At 36.3% G+C, this 24,801-nt stretch overlaps 1 protein-coding gene across 6 annotated transcripts in view; it reads left to right on the top strand.

The window, feature by feature from the left end:
• The window catches only part of vti1a (vesicle transport through interaction with t-SNAREs 1A), a 180,614-nt gene extending 156,500 nt beyond the window's left edge, over positions 1–24,114 (top strand). For 2 of the 6 annotated variants that reach the window (XM_015347644.2, XM_006630772.3), the window contains one exon: positions 20,372–24,114. In XM_015347644.2, the coding sequence (XP_015203130.1) occupies positions 20,372–20,465 (94 nt within the window). In that variant the 3' untranslated portion in view covers positions 20,466–24,114. Of the gene's footprint in view, positions 1–5,364; positions 5,529–20,371 lie in introns of those variants that run through there. The other 4 variants (XM_015347645.2, XM_015347646.2, XM_069189201.1 and 1 more) reach the window with 2 other exon arrangements.
• Positions 24,115–24,801: the final 687 nt, after the last annotated feature.

The raw sequence follows: 24,801 nt of genomic DNA, 5'->3' as shown, positions 1-24,801 counted from the left end.
TCAGTCTTGAAAACCTGGCTGAATTTTGCTCCAGTGCCTGCTGTATTACATTATACCTTTTCCAAGGATCTGAGTGCCTTATGTTGCATGCAGTGTCATTTAGTATTAAAGGCTGTGAAAACCAGTAGTGAAACTTTATTTTCAGATCACATTTTATCAACCTTTGAATTACACTATTCACAAATGTTTAAACATTTATAAAAGGAAAAAGTTAGAAGCATTTCAACACTTGTTATATATATTATCTCCATGAGCCACCACAGAAATTTAATTCACTGGTCAACCATTAAGAAAGGGTTAATTGATAACTGTGAGAAAGATTCTCCATTCTATTATGGTGTATTTTATTTCTATTACATTAGACCTGTTTCTCAACTTGCCCTGTAGTGTGAAATGTGTCTGCCCAGTTTCTGCTTGGTACTCTATACTAACAATAGCTTGTAAATGATAGGCATAGCTGAAAGGGAACATTTAAAGGCTTTGCAAAATAAATGTGTTTGTACCGAAGAGACTTATGCAGTGTGTTAAGTTGCAGGTATATGTGGAGTGGGAATTTAAAACATACATGTTTCCTGAGGGAGAATAGTTGAAACCTTTATTTTGCAAAGATAGTCAGGTTTACTAAATAGAGCATACCTAACCTGCTATTCAACCTTTGTAAGAGACCTTTATATGCATGTAGATATATATACATATACATTTGAATATCTACAGAATTCAAATACTGTGTACGCTGTAGACCAAGCATTTTTTGTCGACCAAAGTATCTTTATGTACTGAGTTTTTGGGTTGTAGAATGGTATATATTTAGATATAGAAGTGAAAAAATGTATACGAATTCCTCTGGTTTTTATAAGACACAGGGTCTGATTTTCAGTGCACATCTTAATTAGATAGATAAACTAATTGTTCACTTAATTGGACCAATTAAACAATTTCCAATTGTTTTTCTGCTGGAATATGGCTATCAGTGTCCAGACCAAAATATTGAATCAAAGGATATTTCTTTTTGTAATATAGCTGTTTTCTGACACTTATACCTCTTTCTTGTTGACACACGTGTAATAGCATTTATATATAAGCAATGATTTATACTAAATGTTCTATTTTGTTAATATTTTGCAAGAAAATGCATAAAATGATCCACTAATAAACATTATTGGAAAAAAACACATATACAAACATGCAGGTTTTTAAATAATTTCACACCCTGCAAGACTGTATCTAATACAAGGATTGTCTGTGGAGGTTTTGCCACAAGGCATTAGGAAGTTTCTTTCAGGTATTAAAAGATTACACCCAGATAGTATAAATGTCTGTACAAGATAGGTACATGTTTTACTGGTGAAGAAAAAAAAATAAACCTACAGTGTGAGTTAATTTGGTGCTGGGCCAAACAGGTAATTTTCCCTTCAGCATATTTTTGGGTCGACTAAGACAGGTTGGGCAAGCACTGTAGTCACCCTGTCTGCACATTCTGGCATGGCTCGCATACCAGGAGTACAATTTTCTTCCTGGAGACAGACAGCAAGATGATCTGATTGGCAGGAAGCCAGAGCATGCTCACAAAGACGTCTTTGACTGTAGGTCAGTTGGTTAACCAAGCACCGAAAACTGCTTTTTAACCTCCTCCTTATCCCTTTCACTTCACAACTGTTACAGTGAAAAATTCCTATGTATAGTCATAGCACACAGACGGGCTATAGAAATGTATTTTGGAGTTTTCTTTTTTTACAACACTACTCTGTCATTCCTTCTCATATTTGTGTCTCATTTGCAGTTAAGAAACACTGGGTCCCTGCGGCTGCACAGGGTCAAAGTTCAAAGGAATTCTAGGGCGAAAGAAGAATGAATCTTGACTTTCAGAGTGTTTGTGCTCTCATGGCTTAACACAGATTGATCTTATTTTAACATAAAGTCCTTCTGCTTGAGCATGTATATGATCTTTTTTTCTTATTTTCAAGTTTCAAGAGGGTATGTAGGAATCCATCCAGTAAATAATGTATCACATAAAATTTGTAAATGATTTAAACTCTACAAGAAAAAAGAAGTATGAAGATATATGAGTCATAGAGATCAGTTCAGGTCTTTACTTATAAAGACTGATATTATCTTTTTCCATATCTCCATCTTAAAAAGATTCACAAGGGGCATATGACAAGGGGGCATGCAGTAAAATTGAAAGTAGTATTATGTCATTATTTAATTTCTACCTGGTTTTGCTTTGCACATGGGACAGGATGTAGGATGTTTTCATCATCATTTGTGCACATGACAGAAAGTAGCAATCTGTTGGGCATCAACAAGAGGTGGTTAAACTGCATTTCATTTCATTGCAACTCGTTCCTCCAGCTCATCCTGAATTATAAAAGTGATTGGAAGTATCTGGGCTGATTATGCAATTGAGGATCAATTTCGAGCACCAAGGTTGGCCACCCCTGACATAAACATTAGTGCATGTACCATGCCATAGTATAGAACTGATATTCTAGGTATTCTTGCTCTTCTGATTATTTATTATTCTACTTTCGGATGAACAGAAAGACTTGGCACAGGTTTTGTATTCCCTGTATACTGTGGTGTTTTGCATATGTGTGATGTTTAAATGTTGCATTGTTACTGCTCCTGAGTTAACCGCGATTGGTTAGCCCTTTGGTGACCCAGAAGGTATTTGCTCGTTTGATCACCAAGCAGGACTTCTATTAAAATGAAATACCATTGATTTAAAAAGGGAAGGAAAGGTGAAAAAACGCAGCAGTATGGCTGTCAAGGGGGATTATTTGAATATCAAATCGGCAGCATTGCCATGAAAGCTCCTACCCTCTGCCGCTTCCCCGGTAGTGAGAGGAGAGCCAAATAAAGATACTGCTCACATAATGGTCAATGCCTAGAGCCCCTTTCATGATGTTAGGGGTCAGATGTGAACTTGAGAATGGAGATGGCTCAGATTCTAGCTTTTTGCGTTATAGCCCTGAAAAAGAACATGCATAAAAAGAGAGAGAGGAAAAAAACCCAGTGGTTGGTTGTTCATAAAAGTCATAGAAGGAATAAAGTAAAAATATGCATTTCATGGCTAAGGCTATGGCATGTCTTGATGCCTCATCATAAATATATGACCAGTAAACATGACATCTTTTTTTTTTTCAAATCAGATCAATATGAAAGAGCAGTGCTTCACAACCGTTTACACTTTCTATAATACCCGAGGCAGGGCAGTAATCATAAATCTTGGATGCTGCATTTTAAGTAGTACCTTTAAGTAAGACTTTGGGGCCACGTTTTGCCTGTGGGCAAACTGCAGGTAAATTGCCCATCTAGGTTATTTATTACAGAGTGGGCAGCTTGCCCACAAGGAAAATAAGAACCTTTAACACTTCTTCATGTTACAATATATATATTTTGTTTTGTTTTTTGTTTTTTTTTAGAGTATCTGCAAGTGCAAGTTCAATTGAAAATGTGGAAAACATGTTTGCTTCCTTGGAAACACAGAACTGAGTACTGTACATACAATTACCATCTATCATAGAAAAAGGTGTGATTTACATAAGGCTCAGCCCTTATCTAATCAGAATGTTCAAATTCTTAGGAGCACAGGCTCCTTCTGTTTGGAAAGCTGTTGACAATGTGGGCCAATATTTACGCAGAGAATCCATATATACAGATGTACGTGTATCTATGATAAATGTTTACATCTGTGCTTGTACTGTAGGCCTATGCTCATGTAAATCCCGGGTCTGTTTCTCCTTAAGTCTTCTCCGTTTTCTTGTTTGAGAAGGACAAAGTCTGTGCCCGAGAATAAAATAATTTGGTGTACACTGTGTATGTGGATTCTGCAGCCTTGCCCTGGGATCTCATTTTTGTTGGTGCTGAAATAGAGAAATTAAACCACGGCAGCATTATAAAAGCAAGCTTTCTCCTGTTGTAAGACAAGTTTTCTTTTGCATTAGGCATTGTTCGATTTCAATATGTCCTCTTTTCTCTCAAATCTATTTCTGGCAGTACATGTGACAGGTAGCAAAGTCTTACCTACACGAGGCTCCTGGAGGCGTGCCTTTTCGGTTTCTGCTGGTGAAGTCAATAGAACGTTAAAGTGAAAAAAAAGACAGAACAGAAATATTCTACTTTGGAATTAAAGAACCCATAATAATCCTTAAAAGCAAACAAATACATCCAACCAAAGTGTGAAAAGGAACTGTGTATATTTTAGAATATTTAACTAAGGTATACTCTTAAACCAAATGAGAATATGATTCTGTAAACCTCTCTTAAAGTGCTCGAGTTTAAATTGCTCTTAGTCAAAGACATTAGCCTTTCACATTTAAGAAGAATAAAGGCAATAAAGAAAAGAAGGAAAAGGAGACCCTTAAGATGGCAAAAGGTATCAATAAATTCAACGTTACATTTGTCCATCATTCTTGTATTCTGTATTTAGATATGCTCAAAGTCCCTCTAGCAGGTCAAAAATAAATTGTGCTGCTGTAACTGTTTTCCATTCTCATAATGATATTTCTACAGTGTAATTCGGTGGCATATATACATTATTATGCAGGTTACAGTGTAAAAAACAAAGTGTATATAAAAATATCTTTACATACAGAACAATCTAAAACTATCTGCAAAAATTCCTGTCCATTTCTTTCAACATGAAAAGGGCATTTAAGTCTTGCCAGTGCAGGTTCCTTTTCTTTGTAGCAGCAGCTCAACAATGCAACACCCTTCCTACAAACAAGCCATATCCAGATTACAAAATTAATACCACAGCACTCAAAATGTTGCAGTACCCCCTGACCCTGGGTCACAGAGATGGATAAATAGATATGTATAAACCACCCACCCACTGTGCCTCAGTAAAAAGTTATGTGAAGTGAACAAAACAAAAATCTCTTGTCAATTAATTTTTTGCAGCTGCCAGTGCAATCTTCTGTATTTTCTCCCTCACTCTTCCGTGTTCAGTGCGCGGCTGTCATAGATTTTCTAGCACTTCTCTGGCCCAGCCCCAAGAAAACCCTGGGATTTATTAGTCTGATGCAGTGCAAAGTCTATTGATTGTGGCCTCCAGGGTAATAACCAAATAGAGTCAGAGCAACAAGTCAATAAGGCGTTACTGCAACAAACTCCACTCACTTGTGGCGCTTTAAATTGTTTTACAGGATTGCAAGGAGCAATCATGGGCAAATCAGCCTGCGTCAACGCACACAGCTCCCCATCCCTGACTGTGCAGAGAGCCAGACTCTGTACAGGGAACGTTAAGTGAAGAGGCCCTGCAATTTTAATGCAATCACATAGATTATTTAGAGAGACTAAAACCTCACTTGTAGTGTCAAATGCAGGGATGTAGTGTAATCTTTTTTTGTTTTTATGCAGGGAGACCAACTTGCAAGAACTTTGCAAAATCCTGGCGAGGTCAAGCTCACTCCAGCTGGCTTTTAACAACAAGCACAACTTAGCCTGTTTGTGTTCTTACAACATCAAATCGGTTTAAAATTCTGACTTAGTATTGCAGGCCCATTAAAGTTTTTTTGACATTTGAGATGTCCATTTCCTTACCCTATTTACAAAAGAGAGTTTCTGCATCTTTTACATCTTATACTTGGAAAAGTATCTCTGTCCCTCTTTGTGCTCGTCTGGCAGTTTGTCCGCAAAGCAGAATCCAACTACTGCAAGTCAGCAGGAACATTTTCTTTCTTTAGCTTTCCTCAGAAACGTGAATTGCAGCAGAAAACATGAAATTCAAACTAGCTACCATAACATATTATTCATCAAATAAGACAATGTTTGCGACAGTAGTATTTTAAACCAGTGAGCTACTGTCACAATGAAGTCCCTGAAGCTCTGATAAGTGCCATTTGAACCTAATGTAAGCAGAGCAGCTTTTTAAACAAAGTGCCCTCCATTTACTCAACAATGAGTGTCATTTACTGTTACATTGCAGTTTCTCACCTCCATCCCAGAGATTCAGCTAAAGTTCAACTACAGCGTGACAGCTGTTGAAAGTCATATTGATTATGTGCTGCCCTCAGGGTTACAGGTGTGGCTGCTCACACATGTTCGTAAACTGGTTGATGTGTCATGGTGTAACTCCATGTTTACATAGAATGTTGTTTTTAGTGTGATTTAAGAGGGATGAATGAATTTTATTTTTCTCACAGATATTTTGTGGATTTGTATCAGGCAAAAAACTGTACAATATATACAAAAGGCATAGAAAATGGGAGTTTACTTTAATAGAAAGGGAATGGGGGGCTAATTAAAGATTTTAAGATTAATGTCTGACCATGCTGTCACAGCCTTTCTGTTATCTTATGAGGTTTTTTTAAATGATTTTGTTTTCTTATTGTTTTGTCTTTTTACAGTATTTTCTTTTTCCTTGTCATTCTATTCATATACTGTTGTATACGGTCCATAAATCTTTGTGGCTTTTTTTCTGCCAAAATCAGATCTAGAAAAACAAGTGTTGCAAAGCATTATGAACCAAAAGGAGATCTCTGGTTCAGGCCTATTTCATAGTTTTAAACACTACGTACCCTAGGGACCATCAGCCTAGATCCTACAGAGCCCCCATTCTTTCAGATGTTATTCTGTAGGACTCTTTCATTATGGGCTAAAACTGCCTTCCATGTTAAGTTCAGTTTAGTTATTGAGAGCTCAGCTGCAATGGAAACCAGGAGACAATTATGTGCTCTAGGACCCCAGGTACTTCCGAGTCCTCCTCCCTGCATGTGGATTCTTTCTTGTCACCTGCTGAAGACGCTTAGCAGTCTGTCACAGTGCTCCCATTTCACTAGGTTCCAGAAGAACTTGAGTTTTGATGTAAACACTGTCTAACTGTAAGAGTCAGTAAAAACGTTTGGACTCTTTTTTTTTTCTCTGTCAATTGCAGATTCTCACATCCATCCCAGAGATTCAGGTCAATTACAGTTTAATGACTAATTGTTGAAGGGCTCTGTTGTTGAAAATCTGCAACAAAAAGCAGGCAAGTTAAAATTTACACCAGCAAAAATTTAATTGTTTTCTTGAGGGAATTATTGTGTCTTTTTAAAAACATGAGGTTTTACTTTTTTTCATATGTTTGTTGTACATGGCAGAACTGATCCCCTAGACTAGCGGGAAGACCTTTGTGCATATACAGTGGGAACCCACAAAGTGTTGAAAAAGACTTTTGTTATTGCTCAGACGAATAACAGTACTGTAGGTGCAAGTGGTACAAGCCTACACAGGGTGTGGGAGAATATCTTCCGAGGAGCAATTCCCTCTCCTAGTCCATAAATGAACAAGGCAGGGGACTACTAGAAAAGTGGCATGTAGTTTGAGAGACAGTGCGCTTGTGAAATCTTCAACACTTGAGCAACAGAGTGCTGCACTGAGAGATTATACTTCCTCACTTTGCTTCCTTGCACCGAGAGCAGAACAGTGTTACATTTAGTCAAGAATGACATAGTAAGGTAAGGAGGGACCACTAATCAAAGAAAGATCTCAACAGAACTAGGAAACATAGTAAAATAACAGGAAGAATCATTTTCTGTAAAAATAATTGAGAATGGATAATATACCATTTAAAAAAAATTATCATATGTAAAATGTGAAGTGGGACAGTGCTTAAATATTGAATAAAAGAATTTTAAATCTCCCATTTCACATTAAAACAAGCAAGAAAACTTTGTTCTAACAAATATTGTGTGTATTGTATACATTTGGTTATTGTAAGTAAATCTTAATGTTATAAGAAGGTATTAAAAGGTTCATAGCTATCTTTTTGTAGCCTTTTTACTTTTGCAGAGATCATCGTATTAAATCAGTGTACATGCAAGAGCTAATCTGTGAGAATTAAAAATCCTAATCTTGAGAATTAGGTCTAAAGGGACTAGTTTTAGGAGAGTAGTGTTTGGCAGTTTGCTGGGGAAAAGAAAAACATTGAGAAATGTCTTGATAATTGTAGGTTTATAAAGTTCTGACTAGTTCTTTGTGTAACAATTGTGCCTTTTGTAATAGTTATCTGTGGAATGCCCATGACCTTGTAACCCAACAGAAAAAAAGCAAGCACACTGCCTGTATATTCACCAAAGCAAACATTTACAGCTCCTATAATTGAAAGAAACCTACAAATGGCTTTATGTCATGGAATCTGTTATGTGTTATGTATTTTACATTTGATGTTTTTGTGCTGTTTATACATTTGTTTGGATTTTTCAAAATCAAACCTATTTAAATTGAAATGCAAGTAGTGTGGTGATAACTGTGAGCCATTTCAGAGAAACAGTGTTCATATTTAAACATTACATGTAGGACTGGCAGAACACTGTCAAATCATACTGTATGTTATATCTGCCCTTCATAGCACTAAGGATGGCAGGATTGACACTTCTATTCTAATTTTACTATTTAAAAAGACATTCAGTTTTACATTAAGAAAAATAAACAAATACAACCCATGTACAGACTGCACAAGCGATGACAGCCTTTCAGACACCTGGCTGAGAAGTTAAAATGCGTAATAAAGTTGTATAAAAAAACACATCACCCAGATTTGGCTAATGACGTGTACAGCAGGTCAACGTTTTTGTTTTTTGCTTGCTGCAAGCGAATGGCCAGCTCATGCCGATGAATTATGAGCCCTAATGAGATTTCAATACTGAACAAACAATAAATTTTTATGTACATCATAGTTTTAGTGGCCTATGGTTTCATGGGTAGTGTTACACCCTTTCAACAACCTTGGTAATATAATACACAGCTGGTCCTGAAAGGAATGCACTGGGTTTTGTGTTGGAAATCTTAGCAATGAATTGAAATTGTGAGAAATAATGCTCAACTTTCTTTGCCTTAAACAGTGCAATATTCACAATCATCCTGGAGCACTGCTAATATTACATTTTCTACATCATAAAATTCTGTCTGGTACTCAGAATGACTTAAGTACTGTATTCCAATCCATGACAAATTTAATAGCAGGCATTTTATAACGCACTTCAGATTTTTCACATTGCTATAGTCTGACAATGTGTATAGATTACCTAGAATCATGGAGTTTCCTGGTTTCACAAAAAACATGTCTATCTTTAGTACACTGATCACTCACTGAAAATAGCAGCAATTGTTCACCACTATTTTGCTGCTTCTTAATACTCATGAGATTTTTCCCTTGTGAACTACCAAATCAAATATCAAACCTTAGAAAACAAGAGTAAAACGGTTATATATTAAATGTACCTGGATTTATGTGTATTTATGTGTGCCAAAAGAAAATTAACGGATGCTTTTCAGGAATATAAATGTATTTTTTGATTAACATGCTGTCGAAGACTTGTTCCATTCCTTTATATCCTTTCTCTGGTTACATCGCAAATAATTTTTTAAATAATGTGACCCCAATATTTAGGTTACTTGAAATACATTTGAAAAAACTAATTTCCATGAAAGTAGCATATACTAATAAATCATATGTTTTTTTCAATTAGGAAAGTTGGAAAAGTGGACACTAACTTTGTGGTGTTCCTAGGCTTACATTGCTGTTTTTTTTGTAAATATTTTATTTTATAATGGAAAGAAATTCAGCCATCTGTGTTTATTAACTATATAGAAAAAATACTGTGCTTCAGGTACAAATCTAAAAAATACACATTAAAATTAAAGAACACAAGCACTGTGATTTTAAATGTGCTTCTTAAAACAACACCATTTCCCTGTTTCTTTCATTTTAGTTTCATGTAAGTTACTTCCAGTTATGCTACAGTTTTGTAGGGATCACTTGCCATGCAGTCACAAGACCCTTTCCTGCTTTCCTGACCTGAAGAAACCATGAAACATTGTGGTCACATTATCAAACCAGCTGTCTCTTTTCACACGCTGAACTGGCACAGACAACAGGCAAGGTCTAAGTATGCTTTTGAGGACAGGCAAAGCAGACACTTGTGATACCCAGTCCTGCCACATGAGCTGCTGTTGAGCAGTAGTCTAGGGATCCTCCCTGGTGCAAGCTTCTTTAAATCCAGTTCAAAATGCTGTTCCACAGTAGCTTCCTAGTATGTAAAAGATTCCTCTTCTATAGTAAATGGCTGCATGTTGTTTTGTCAACTGTGAATGGAAGCCACAAATTATCACACTGTTGTCACCCCTATTGGGTCACCCTCAGTTATGGACTTGAGCCTTGGCTTCAGACCTCTGCAGTACAGTATATAATTGGTGCTTTTCATAATTTTCAAAGGAGTTCAAAGCACATTTGTTGACAAGGATCCGTAGTGTTTTGGTAAAGAAAAAAAAATGTAGACATATTCCATGAAATGTCATCTCTGCAAATTCTCTGAAGTAAATATAGTCACCTTTTCATTTTGATCATGTGCTCTTCCCCTGTAGTCAGTAGCCTTAATGAAGAAACCTCGATTTTTTTTAACTTGCAGGACCTCAACAAGTAATTTATTTACTAGCTTTGAGACAATTGGTGCCTGCTTCCCTATGAAGCTTATACAGCTTGTAAATTTTTCACAGATCAGAACCAGACCCCCTCAGAGAAATGTGGTTGTCTCTTACATCGAAACCAGAGGAGCTAATCAGCCACTCTTATAAGACCCATCAGAATGCTTTTTTTTCAGCCTTTTCCTTAGCCCGTGCGCCAAATTTGGCTTTACGCAAAGGTGTGATCAGAGGCGCAGTAAGTTGCTTAGTAAACGTACAGTATTATTTGGAATGAGATTCACATTTTCTTTCACAATTTAACCAGCAGCCTTTAGAATGATGATCTTATAATAAAAGTAATACTGTATTGTAAAGTTATGGTGCTTTTGGATACCAAATAAAACGTATGGCACAGGTAGAGCCTAGTCATTATTCCAGCTAGGAAGCAGTGGCTTTATCTTAAGTTAATAAATAAAGGACTGTGGTGTATAATCAGTGGAGCAGGCACATTGAAGAGTTCAGACCTTCTGCTCCAGGTTTGTTTAATGTCTCCTGCACTCAAGTTGGCTAAGGCCCTTGTCTTTCCATCAAACAAAAGAGAGGAGCTACCACTTTGGCTGGGAGCCAGAAGAGGTAGTGATCTGTATATATAAAAATAAGAAAAATAAAAAAGCCACCCATATATCATGTGAAGGGGGACTACAGCTGTGAAAATGTGCTGTAGGCAAAAGTTCTTGAAAATCCCAGAAAGTGCTGCAAACAACACTAAACAAGGTGTTTTTTTTTTTCTCCAGCACCTTTCTCACCAAAGGTCCCAGTCCCAGCCTAGGCAGCTAGTCAGATTGTTAGCTGCCAAATAAAAAATGTATGAACTTGTACAGCAAAGGATTGTTCCAGAGCTCATTTTATACATTTCCGCGAGGCTCGTAAAAGATCTTTTTGACATGTAGAGTCAGTTTTCTGTTCACAGAATCTGACTGGCTCTAAACGTTTCAAATAAAACTCAGAAAAATCTTTTCAGATTTTTTTCTTACTCTGCAAACATAAGATTTGGCTGAAGGAGAAATTAGACATTATTTGATTATAAGGACTGTAAATGATGTGTGTGTGATTCTGGTGATTTTGTGCAGACATTCTAATTGCTGTTTATGAGTATGAAATACTCATGAAATAACGCCTTCAAGACACAGTGCCCACAGCATTGTAAAGTACCAGTGGATTAAATGGAGTAATTGCTGGATCTTAAATGATGTTAAATGATGCCAGATATTGATTCAGAATAAGGAAAATAAAAAGAGACTACAAAAAAGAAAACCCCAAAAAAGTTTTGTACCAGTAAATAGTCATTCATACCTCTTGCACACATGCTGAAAGTCTCCTCTTCTTTTTTTCTTTTTCGTTTGTGTGTATATATAATTAGGGCAAATATTACCACCATAGACCAATCAAGATATAGCAATGATCGCCTTGCAATGAAATTAGATAACTTATCAGAGTGCTTTTGCAAGAAGGCTTTTATACCCCCAATACCAGTGTTAGTGAAGATAATAGTTGTTCTTTTTGTTAGTTATTATTGACAAGCTAGAGGCATTGTACAATAGCACACTCATAATAAAAAAACACAACTAAAATGAGAAAAAAGAAAAGCATGTTATATTAAATATAATATAAAAATAAATGTGCTATTTTTACACTACACAGTGTCTTACTACCAAGTATTTGAACCCATAATCTTATACAGTTTAGCAATGTGTTAATATTGTGGCATAGGAGTAATTTTTTGACCATGCTCGCAAATCCTGGGAGAATTAGAATTTATTTGGGAGAATTAGAAGTCAAACATAACATATTGGCATTTTATCAATTAGTAAATAACCGTAAAAGGGCCAAAGGTGTCTTGTGTACCATGATACTTTGCCTTTTTTCCTGGACAGCTAATGATCCTGCATGTTGTGCAATGCAGAGATGAGACAGGTGGCCTGTTCTGTCATCTGAAGCATCTTCAGTTTGCACTGGAAATATTATAAGACTCAGGATTTTCACAGTATTGATGTAACATATCAAACTCTTTGGTTCTGTTTGTATAGATTGAAGAGGCATTTAGAGGTATCAGAAAGATGCAGGTATAGCACTGGGTTCACATCTTATTTATCCACTGTTGACTGATCAAAGTCCTCTTCAGGTGCAATTGCCTACAACCTGACTGCATAAATCTGCCTATGACTTTGTCCACTTTACTGTCTCTTGTAGTCTATTATTTATAGAGAATACAGCACTGCAAGCTTGCGTGCAAAAATGTATTTTTTTAGTGCAGCTGGTAACACAAAAGGTAACTTTGAACATCTAGGAACCCCCCAAAGCCATGTATTTAAAGCATTATAGATGCCTGCAGCCTGTACGAGCTGCAAAATAAAAAAAAAGTGAAATGTTTGTGTGAAACAGGAGGTCTTCAATCAGAACCAGAATTTTAGAAATCAGTTCAGTGTGCTGGCTTTGGATAATTGGTAGCCCACGAAGTGATGATTTATTTTATTTCATTTCATTTCATTCATATGTATCGAACCTTGCATTGATGTACTTTAAATGTATTTTTATAAAAGGTATCACTGTTTGTCAAGTGATTTGCCACAGATCACATACAGAAAAAAAGGCTGTCTTGACAAGTACAAGCATTCTAGAGAAAGAAGAAAAAAGGGGGAAAAAAGACTAATAAAAAATTCATTTTTGTTAGTCTTAAAATTACAAGCAGAAAGGAAAGATTAGCTGCGACACCTTCTAAACAACCTCCCAACTTTGAGGTGGATGGATAGCAAGCTGTCCATCAGTCAACCCATTTGTGAATACATTGATCCCTCCGACGTTCATTTCTTTCCCGTTTTTTTTTTCTCTTTACTGCTCCATTGCTACTTATTCCCAGGATTTTTTTTTCCTTGAACGGGTCAGACAGCGATTGATTTTTATTTGTTTTATTGGCCTAGTGGAAGAAAAAAAATCAGAGTGCGCAACGTGTTATTGTCTGAAGCAGTTTGAGCTTCTGTATGTGTGCGCATACTGTAGGTGGGTGAGTGTGTGTGTACGCGTGTGAGTGTAAGCATGCAGCAGTCAAACCCCTTGTCTTCTACCTTTAGACCAAGAGGGAAAGAGGTGGGGGGAGCTGAGTTTATTGCATACAACAAGCCTTCACATTGTGGAGGTGTATTGCTGCCCTCATTATAGCTGGTAATAAGGGGTGCTGAAAAACTGCTGAAAAAAAAATATTTTAAATTTTAATAACGCTGGTACGATTTTGTAAATCTTTCCTGACAGAAAAGTCCTCATTATTTTTATCCGTCTCTGAGGAATTTCTTTTCTACCACCTCCCCTGTTAAACGGCCTTACTTGGGAGTTTTTTCTTTTATCAATTTTCTGCTGGATTTATGGGGCTGATTTTCTCTCTCTTCTTCTCTTTCTTGGACCTGGCGAATGCTAAGCACTTTATCGCATCAACTTCATCAAAGTCCTACGCAGAATTATTGGGGGGAAGAAGAGGGTAAAGTTGAGTTGCCTTTTGGGTTAATCAACAGTGACGAGTTTTCATTTAAAGGGCTTAGGCTGGCTTTTTAACATGATAGCTACCTCGCACAACCACCTGCAAACAATGTCATTTAACGTCTTTTACTTCTACATGGTAACCAGATGTATCACTCTTGGGGGATTCTGCAATGGGAGAAAAATGTTGATTTTTTCTATCTATGTATAAGTCAGCCAGGACTTAATAGGGGTAAATTCCAAAAAGTCGCAACAGATCATCTTTTGATTCTGTGGAAGATCCGGTAGAGCCTGTCACTAGTTATTTGATGGGATTCCAGTATTAAAGAAGAGCAAGAAATGAAAAGGAGTTGAATTAGTTCAGAATTATCAGCAATGGGCAAAAGCTGGAACCCAGAGCAGTGGCACAAAACAAAGATAAAGGAAGAGTGCCAAAAAATAATTTATGACCAAATATATTTCTTGGGGCTCTCTCTGAGAATCTTGTATCTCCCATGGCTTTCTGCTCACACTGTGTGTGATGTCATGCAGCAGAGCTCCAGTAGTGCAGTCAGTAAACAGCTAAGCTGCATCAGGCAGGCCTAGCTAGCTGCAGGTTTGCCATCAGCTGGGCTTGGGTGCTACATTGTGTTGGTCTGCCCCAACTGTATATATATAAAAAAAATCGAAAGCAATAGTATGAAATGAAAATAGAAACTGATGGAGTCAGTGAAATTGCTGGAATTTGACAATGTCAAGTGTTCTGTTATTGTCTCCTCTGTATACCTGTCTTCATATTGTAATCTTCATTCACACATTTACACATCTTCACAATGCTGGGTGTCTCTTTTACTTATTAATCCTATTTTGAAATTTAAGAATTTCCTTTCCCGTACATCCACCCCATATTGAAATTGCTAGCTCCTCGGCTCACAATGACAAGCCCTGTTCCCACACAATGGGAGTGAGGAATTTCAGACAGGCTCCTCTGACGTTGATGCTTGGGGAGCCCAAAGTGAGCCGGAGCAAGCCACTCAGGAGACTGTTTATTTTATTATTAGGAATAATAATATATTATTATGACATGCTGAATTTCAGAAATAAGTTGTGTATAGTCATTTAGAAATGTAATAACATTGTAGTTTATTAATGTTTTAACAGGACCGCAGAGATTTCAATATTTGCCATCCTGAAAATAACCCATTGTTTTAATATTTGAATTAACCGGTAAATTAAAGCATAAAAAAGGTTAAATAATGCTTAAATTAAGAAAAAAAATAATTTTAAGGAAAAAACATAGTGAAAGGCAATTCATTCTTCAGGGTTAATGCGCCATACAGCTGTTTTGACTTTTTTTATGAGTCTCAGTTGTACTTTTTATTATTGTCTATACTTAACCACATGGGATCCATTATAGTAATACTTCTCCTCGTCTGCCGTTCACAGAAAGAAAGAACACTTTTCCTTCTATATGGTGTAACTGACATTTGGGGTTTCGATGCATTTGATGGCTAAATATTTTAATGCACTATTTCTAAATGTTTAATTTTGGGGGTTTAGATATTTCAAAGAAAGATTATTTTAATGTTGTTATTGTCTTTGGTATTGTGTATGATATTGGCTGTCTGCTTTCTCTGTTCCCTTTTTGTTAGATTTTAAATAACATGCTCACAGCAGGGTACTCATTCCGATTCTTTTTTTGTTGTAAACCAGCAATAGAAAGACAAGGCCACAGAAAGGAACTGAAAACTTATAAATAAGTCCGTGGTACTCCCCAACAACCTCAGAGAAAGTCACCAGTGATGGGCATAAAACTGGAGCAGCAGCTTTAATAAAGCAACACACACCTAGCCTCACTTAATAAACGTGGTGTGTACAGGTTAAAACCCATAACAGTGGATTGCCAGTTTAGCCTCTTTGGATGTTTAAAACTGAGGAATGAGTCATGGCTTTTGGGGAGTAAGGTTAATTCTGCTTACTGTTAGGGCAAAGCTTAGAGTGTCAAAGACGACATTTATATCTATTTAAACATGCTTAAGAGAGTATTACTCCATTTTAATCCCTTTTAAATTAGCATTAGGGCTGCCTTGGGGCCCTCCTTCTACCTATGAAATGGTTGTCAAGCCATCTGAACTACAGGAATATTAATCTATATTACTGTAGGCAGGAGTCTGAGGGTCTTCACTGCATTGATACAAGATTAATCCACTTGACTGCCGAGTTATCTTAATAACAACAATGCTATTGTTTTTTTTTATATGAAAGGACTTTTAAGGAGATCCAAGATACCTGAAATAAAAGCAATCCTTTGAGTTTAAATACAGTTTTAATAAAAACTGCAGGTTTTCTTCTAAATTTCTTTGAGTTACATATCAAAGACAAACTATATAAACAAGCTCCCTGTGACAAAATCAAGTTAATGGAAATTCTACTTAATCACTTAACGGTGAATTGCTTAATCATTGGAAAATAAGTTAAAACTGAAATCTATCTACAGTGTATTTAGGCTATAGTGAATTCCAACATTATTTGTTTACAGAATGCCCTATTAAGTTGGTTTGGGTATTTGTGTACAACTCTTACACAGTATGCACTGGAGGCACATTGTTTTTGTACAGTAGGTACTGTATTATTGCAGTGTCAAAAGGTAGTGACAAAATCTGTATTTTTATTTTGGAATAAGTTTTAACAGCTTGATTGGAAGCAGAGATTCATCTGCTATAAGTTCTCTGTACATACATTTAAATGATTTAGAACTATAATACTAGATTCAAAATTCAGTTTAAGACAGGATCAAGTTAGGCTTATTTTTACAATTCTTTCTTGTTTTTGCCTGAGAAATCATTCCATCTTTTCTAAACAATGTTGTGGCATGAAAGATACACATGGCATGGGTCAAGTAGTTCATTCAAGCCAGAAATCCCTACTTTAGAGCTCATGGTATGGCAGAGACATTGAAAGCCAACCACATCTACAGAGCCCGCAGACACTCATTCGGGATGAGATTTAACTTTACAGCAAAGCATTGCATAAAACTGATCCCGCATTGATTCAGAAAGCCTTGCACAATCCTGTGGCCATGTGGAGACAAGCATGGTAATAGAATAAAATAATACAATTTGGGTCTAAGTGACCATACTATGAAGTTGTGGAAGCAGTCCCTCAGGTGGTTTCTCTGAAAAAGTCAGCTCTGTAGTTGACTCTGTAAATACAATACCTAAGTCTGTGTTGGTTGCAGTGTGGAAGGACTAGTGGAATGTAGTGATGCCGATTGGATGGCCCTGAATGCCTTAGTGATTTCATAGTGCAGTGTTCCTATCCAGCACTTGTTCCCTCTCTTTTTCACAAAGTCATTGTATTGAGGCCATGTGATTGACACTAGTGAGCCTGTGTGTGTATTGTTCATGCTGATATTGCCTTTGCAAATTCATATAAGTACATGTGTTCTACCACACATGAGTTTTCACACTTGTCATTTTATATGCAGTGTGTAATGAGAAGAATAGGGAATATGAGCTCTGACATTTTCTTAAAACATCATAATCTCCCATAATATCACATTTAAATGAGTTAATTGGTTGGGATTACATAGATAATAAATGTTTCTAAGTTTTTTCAGCGTATCCATCTGTGTATATGTATATGCCTTTAAACTGAGGAGATCTAAGTCCTCAGCACTGGATTTTTTTTCCATTAGTGTTTTGGGCCTCTGAGCTACAGATGGTCACTGTCAAAGTGACTGGACTTAATATTATTAAGTGCACAATTTTCCAGAATTGTCAGCTGTGCTTTGTGGTCTGCATAAGTAAAGGGGGAGAGCTTTGATTTTTTTTTTTGGGGGGGGGGGGTTAAGGCTGAAACATTGAACAAGCGACCCAAAACACAAGTGGATTGCTTTCCAATATTATAATTCAGAATTTAAAAGAGAACAAAGCTGATATGTTCTTCATTGCAACAGATTTTACTCCTGTTTATCTAGGATTAGAAGGTTTTTGAAAACAAAAACATACAAATCATCTTCCTAAATGAGTGTGATGCTGATGGATATTCTTCCTAGGTCCTTTGAGAGCTGTAAAACAAATGCCCTACTGGTAAGCTGTTCTGTTAATTTTATTAACATTATATCCCATTTAACTGCCCTGTATCAACAGGGGCTTGACACAGCTGTTCCACAGGAGAAGCAGCTTTGGTATACAGTAAACAGAAACTTCTAAATGACAGGCCACCTTTAAGGCTGTTCTTGTACCTTTAAAGGGATGAGAGAGAGAGCAGTACCTACTGCCTAGCACTGAAGTTGTTGCCCACCTTTTACAGAGAATTTTATAGTGATAACTGGTACTATATTAGAGGCTTAATCAAACGGTTTCTGCCTGGACATATGGATTAAAATCCCAAAATGGCTCCTAAATAATGGCTTCACCCTAGGGGGATCCAGTCCCTTCCTGTCCCTGCACAGCAGTCCACTCAGCTGTAAAATTGGGTACCAGCAGGACCTCACCACACATAAAACTTGGCATCTCTGGGAAATAATCACCCTAAATAATGCATGAAGATTAAAGAGACATCAGGGAGATAGTGGGTTTGTAACATATGCTGATTTCTTTTTTTATTTCCTTTTTTTACTTTTACATTTTAGACTTTAGACAAGTTTTGCTGGGGGTGGTGTAGTACTGTCTGGACACTTCCGAATGTCTCCTCCCAGAAAACGTCTTTCATTCTCATCCGAGACTAGTGACAAGTCCAGCTTTGTTCCGTTTTGCTTGTTTTACTTCAAATTACAAGGGGTTTACTTTAAATAAACACCTTGCCAAGCTGAGAGAAGCAATCAAACCATGCATTAAGACACTCCCGAGCAACTTCATTTAAAAAACAAACAAACCATGAAGCCCATTCTTAACTTGTAGCAGACTGTTAGAAAGTATCCTATAATGGCTGACACAGGACTTGCAAGATTTTGTACACTGTAACATTTTGTGTTAGGAAGAGCAAGGGAAGGATAAGCTGTAAGTGTCCAGTGTATGAGTGATGAATGGTGATAACTTAGGCCATTCATCTCCTGCTTAGAGAGTGGACACGGGTGCTGTTTTTACCAGGGCATGTCAGCAAGTGTGATAATTTTGTAATCTATCAAGGAAGCTCCGGAGACAACATTTGTTCAGTGTGTCATTGGAATAACTGCGTAATTTCATGCTTTTTTTGTCATTTAGGACCTTTGTTTGGTTAAAAGGTCTCATTTTTTTATTTTAAGGAAAAATTAGTGTCTAGTATTTAATATACGAAACTTTGTTTTTTGGGCTAATTCCATTAGTTATTCATTGATTTTAATATTCCTAGGGACTAGATGAAGTACTTTTTTTCATGGTACAGTAAAAGAAGAGGCTTACAAGCCTAGCCACATTTGTTGTGAGTCTGTGTGTTGCGTTCTGTGAACGATTGAGGAATGATCTTGCCTCTCAAGACAAGCTTAATTGAAATAGTTATTACATGTTGAGTGTAAAATGCTTTACATATATTTATTAATAAAAGTGGTAATGACTGTCTCAATGAATGTTTGAGGTATGATTTACATCTTGGTGTACTTTAGTTTTACATTTAAATTAACATTTGTACTTGTTTTCATTGTAGGTCAAATTTGTTTTTCCACTCCTAGCCAAACAGTTTGTTGAAGTAATTGTTTTAAAAGGCATACAGGACATGTGCTGAATTAACTTTTTTGATAGTCATATTTGTAAAGGAAGTTTAATGCCATGCTTGTTGTAACTCACACACTGTACTGCATGTCTAATTATGTACGCCTCAAAAGACACTTTGTTTAAGACCTTGAAAGACACGCTCCTTAATCTTATGACTATGAAGTGACTGTTGTTCATTCTGCTTCATTTTAAAGGTTTTATATTTCCTTATGGGTTTGTTTTTTTCCTTCTTTTAAAAGGTGTGTACTTAATCCTTTTGAGTCATGCCATTAAAAAATATCCTGATCATAATCATAAGAAGAAACATTTAAATATATATATATATTTTATATATATAATTATTATATATGATAGTGTTGGTATATGATACCATAATATTTTAAATAATGTGTAGTTAGGTTATTCAAAAGGCTATCCTTCAGAGACTGTAAGTTTGTTGACATTTTTATATCTACATTTTAAACTTTCTTTAAATTCGTATTTTGGCAAATACAAATGTTACTAAGTACCAATGCATTGGCTGTGTTTATACTGTACTGTATGTTTTAATATGTGCAGTGTTTTGTATAATTTCAGGTTGTCATATCCTTTGTAGCATGTTTGCAATTATATTGTGTTCACAGCGTTCTTTAAAAGAGATTATTATTATTATTATTATTATTATTATTATTATTATTGCAAGACTGAAACAATAGTTTTTGATGTTTTGTGCCATAGGGAGTGCTTGAAGGATTTTCATACATATTATCCATTAGTAACTTTTTTCTTTTTTTTTCCTACAGAATCATCCAAAATCGTGTCCTGATGTTTGTTCTGGGGGCTATCATCCTTTTCACCATCGTGCTGGCTATTTATTTTTCTGTCAGAGGACACTGATTCGTCTCAAATCCCAGTGTGATTAATAGCGACAAAGCATTCGTTCGGAGTAATTAGGACAAATTGGTCACATGAATCATTCTTTTGCACTGACAGAACTCTTTCCTCCTAAGCACACATTGACTCAGGTGCAAGTGCAGTTAAGGAAATGTTGTAGTTTTTATCATTGCATGGAATCCTTTTTACCGAAAGAATTGCTGTGGTGGTTGAAGGCCTGAGAAATTTTGAAAGGTACAGAGTGATCAGTGAACAGTGGAACCTGTCTATGGTTTTGTGGATTGTATTTGTGACTAGTGTGTACGTTTCAATTCTTCCAGTTTTTTTGTCTGTGTGTGTTCGAAATAAGAATAATATTGTAGTACCCAGTCTAAATTGCACATAGAAAATTTAGATAAGACGACTTCAAATAATGCACCATTTTGGTGGGTTTCATCATGTACAATATTAATGTCAGCACCCATGTACTTTATGAACACCATCAAACTTAATGCAACGGTTTCATGCACTTCTCAGTATACAGACATTTTAGTGTGATCTGAAATTGTAAGCAGTTTAGCCCAAACAAAGGTCAGTGTAATTAAGAAAGAATGTTTCCCCTCAGATATAGCCTGATTGCCTTGCTAGTAAATAAGCTATTAATGAATGAATTGTCTGTTTCCCATGATTACCATGTTTTTAATTAGGTAAGAAAAACAACTATGTGTAGTGTTCTTTTTAGGTGAGAGGTTTTTCCATTTAAAAAACTGTGACCATGTACCAGCATTTAGCTACTGTATGTGTATGTGTGTTCCAACAGACAAAACAAAACTGCTGACTTGGTTATTTAATAAGGATGGAAAGAACTAAATGATAAATGTGGCCTGATAATCCTACTCACTCTTCAAAGTGTTGTTTAAAGACAGATATAAACGTACATTTGGTGGAGAAAGTCAGAGACCTAACTGATATTTATTAGGAGGAATTAAATACAGTACAGCTGTAACAGGACCAAATTGTAACTATCCTGTGTGTAAAATAGAGAGGAGTGTATTAACATATTTTATTATCATGCCTGCAAACGTGACTCCATTTTCCTGTCAATTAGTGTGTCATCATTGTTCTTCTCTCCCTGCAGTTTCATTCATTTCCTTTTATTTCTGATGCTTGATGTTAACATATTTGTTTAACCTGCTGTCTAGAGGCAGCAGCCTGTATGTAGAAGGGTATCGTTCAGAATATACTTCTGCTGATCAAATCCCCTTTTCTGTCTTCAAGCCAAGAAAGCAGACTTAGTAGGGGGTGTACCAAATTATGAAATCTTGCAGTTGAATAAAAAGTTATTAAGATTTTAAACACTTAATAACAGAATTGTGTGCATATGTAAAGAGGTTGCAAAGGATGTAAAGAAAATGCTATCAGGCTGACGTCAGCTGTAAAAAGGCCATTTGGTATTCTGTTTAAGGCAGGCCGGATTGTCTTATTTTGGAACCAGCTTAGTGGGGGGCTTTCTTTGCTGCAGCTTCAGAGCACCAAGCTTCAAAGGCTGAAATTAATGGCGAACAAAATTGTGCAGCTCTGTCCATCCCATGCGGGGCAAACCCGTTGAGAGGTATCATTAAGTTGAGGAATAATATAGGGAAAAAAAGGAGAAGAAGAAAAAAAATCCTGACAGTATGAGAAACCTCATCAGATAATGACCTCGGTGATTGGTTTTTCATTACCTTACAGCATTGAGAGATTGTCTGCCCCATAAAGAAAAAAATGGCTTTTTGTGTGTGTGTGTGCATGCGAGAGTATGCGAGTGTGTGTGCATGCTGTACTTTTTTCTCTCTCAACCTGTCAGATCATTTCAGTATTTCAAATCCAAGGAAAACAGCGTGGCTGCTGCTGTATTTGAAGTTGTAATGGTGTCAAAAAGTCACGACTGACTGACAGCCGTCAGTCCCAGAGGAGCTCATTAAATCATAAAAACTTGACAAGGAAATAATTGAGCATCACCGACAACTTGGCGCCCGTTTAGATGTTTTTATTTTCTTTCATTATTAGTCCCCGCTATTATGTTCATTAAGAAATTGCATTAAACAACTGTTAGGGGGGCTAATGATTTGTTTATATCCCCTTTTTTATTATTTAAACATTAGCTGTGTCATGTGGTACCTTGGCAGACTCTCACTATCATCTGGTTGAATTTTTTTTCTCCCTCTTGGAGCTGCGGGTGCCTTTGGAATATGAAATAGATTATTCATTACCCTCCTCCTTGCGACTGATTTGGTTTCATGTAGCGTCTTCCATGGAGAAAGATGAAAACTTGTCAAAAATAGGTTATATCTTATTCTAAGGGGCAACAATAGCAGCAGGTACAGACACACTTTAATATTTAATTAAGCTTGATGTTAACCCCTATAAGTGACTTTAGCTGTGAGTAACATACAAGTGCAGGAGAGGAAATAATTACTCTTAATTTGCAAGCTGGACCACAAGCAATCTTCCCTGTAATCCAACTGAATGTATGGTATGTGTCACCAGATAATAAATTATCACAGGATTAAAAATTAAGACCTTGATTTATTTGCACTATTATCGATAATGTGTTGCTGATCATAGCCTAAACTAAGCTTTCTTCCTCTTCTAACATAAATGGAGAAATCTAAAAAAAATATAGCAGGAGATTATTATGCTAGCAAGCAGTGGTAGTGTACTGATATGATTATTAGACATAATGTAGTTTTGTTGCCGGTTCTCACTGGTTCACAGTGAGAAGAAATCCTAGACAGGTATTAACATCTCTCATGTTGCAAAACTTGAATGTGACTTGACACGTTAGTCTAAATTAATAGTACATTTTTAAATGTTTGTGAAGATGTACTAACTAACGCGCATTAAGGTCCAGCACTCCAAAAGAAAAAAGCGCAAGTTTGTTTTTTCTGAATTTACAGCATCATATAGAAAAGTAGTGGTGGCGTTTTTTAAAAAATCAATTGAGGCCATAACAATACAAAACTGAGTGAAACCGTGAATCGTTCAACAGCCAACCCCTACTGGCATGAGTAAGTGTCCATTATTTGTTTACAAGCTGTCTACTTAGAAGTCTCCTCTTCCTATGAGTGACGCACATGTCCAGAATGGACCTAAGTGATGACGGTACTTGACGGTGCAGATCAGTTTGCGTCTGCTGGCTTTCTTATCCAGTTGACAGCAGTTGTGAGGTTCCCCGCAGTCTGAAGCTGGAGTGGAGTTCTTTTTGTACTCTGTACATAAGGAAAGAGTTAAACAGGCTCTCTTTTCTCTCTTTGCTTATTTTGCTCATGAAATTATAATAACTACCTGTCCTTTTGCAGAAGATGTGTCTACAAATAACCTAAATGGTTTTCTGCTAAAAGTCATGGAAAAATTAAAAATGCACCACAGTTAAAGTAATTGAAATGAAATAATCTACTGACTCATCAATAATGTATTGGGTATTTTGTGTTGTTCTGTTCTGTTTTTTTTCCAGTTTTAACAATCCATGTAACACTTCTGCTCTCTTGTGTTTATAATTTTAACCATATTCAGTACATGCAATTCCCATTCTAGACTGTTTTACTTTTAGTCATGAATATACTAGATCTGTGGAATGCGTATGTTGTACAGTGCTGTCATTAAAAGCTGTATTGTGTTAAGTAAAAGACAAGAGACTCGTGTCTTTTTTATGTTTCATAGTTTTCATTTTGGCTGGTCTGAGAAGCGCTTTTCATTTATTATCACCCACATAAAACCACAGTTAGATAAGAAAGTTAGTTTACATTTTTTTTGTTTCATGGCTTTTGTTAAAGGGCTGAATGCTAAATACTGTCGCCTCAGCAGATGACAAATGGTGGTATAATATTTGAATACTTTGTGTTTGTTAAACATAAAAATGTAGCCTGACTAAAGTGCATTTTCATCAAGGTGACAGAGAATCCTAATTAGAATGGCCAGGCCGTTGTACACCATTGGTCTTGCTTAGATTTACAATAAAACCTTACTTATAACAATTAATTATAATTTTAAATGAATGCCAAGTAACACAGTTTGTCTGACAATCACAGAAAGGGTCTTTCAAGTAATCAAATTCAAAATAATAATTGTGATACTGTCTCAAATTAATAAGAAACAATAAGATGTCATCTCTGTCTCAGGATGTCAGCTTTATGCTCACTGTAATTTGTTTCAACCCTGCCAGCTCTCAACTGCCCAACAGTGAAGCCTGGCTAATACATCCATGGTATTGAACTGTCTCATACTGGAGTCAGCTTAACATTTCTATTAGATATTGGGTGAAAAACTGCTACAGGGAAACAGATCTTCAGTCTTACCTCATCAGTTGTGATGTGACTAT

Source organism: Lepisosteus oculatus, chromosome 4 (genome assembly GCF_040954835.1).
Source record: "Lepisosteus oculatus isolate fLepOcu1 chromosome 4, fLepOcu1.hap2, whole genome shotgun sequence".
NCBI lineage: Eukaryota > Metazoa > Chordata > Actinopteri > Semionotiformes > Lepisosteidae > Lepisosteus > Lepisosteus oculatus.
The sequence above is the reverse complement of the archived record's forward strand: the minus strand, read 5'-3'. Positions and strand labels throughout refer to the sequence as shown.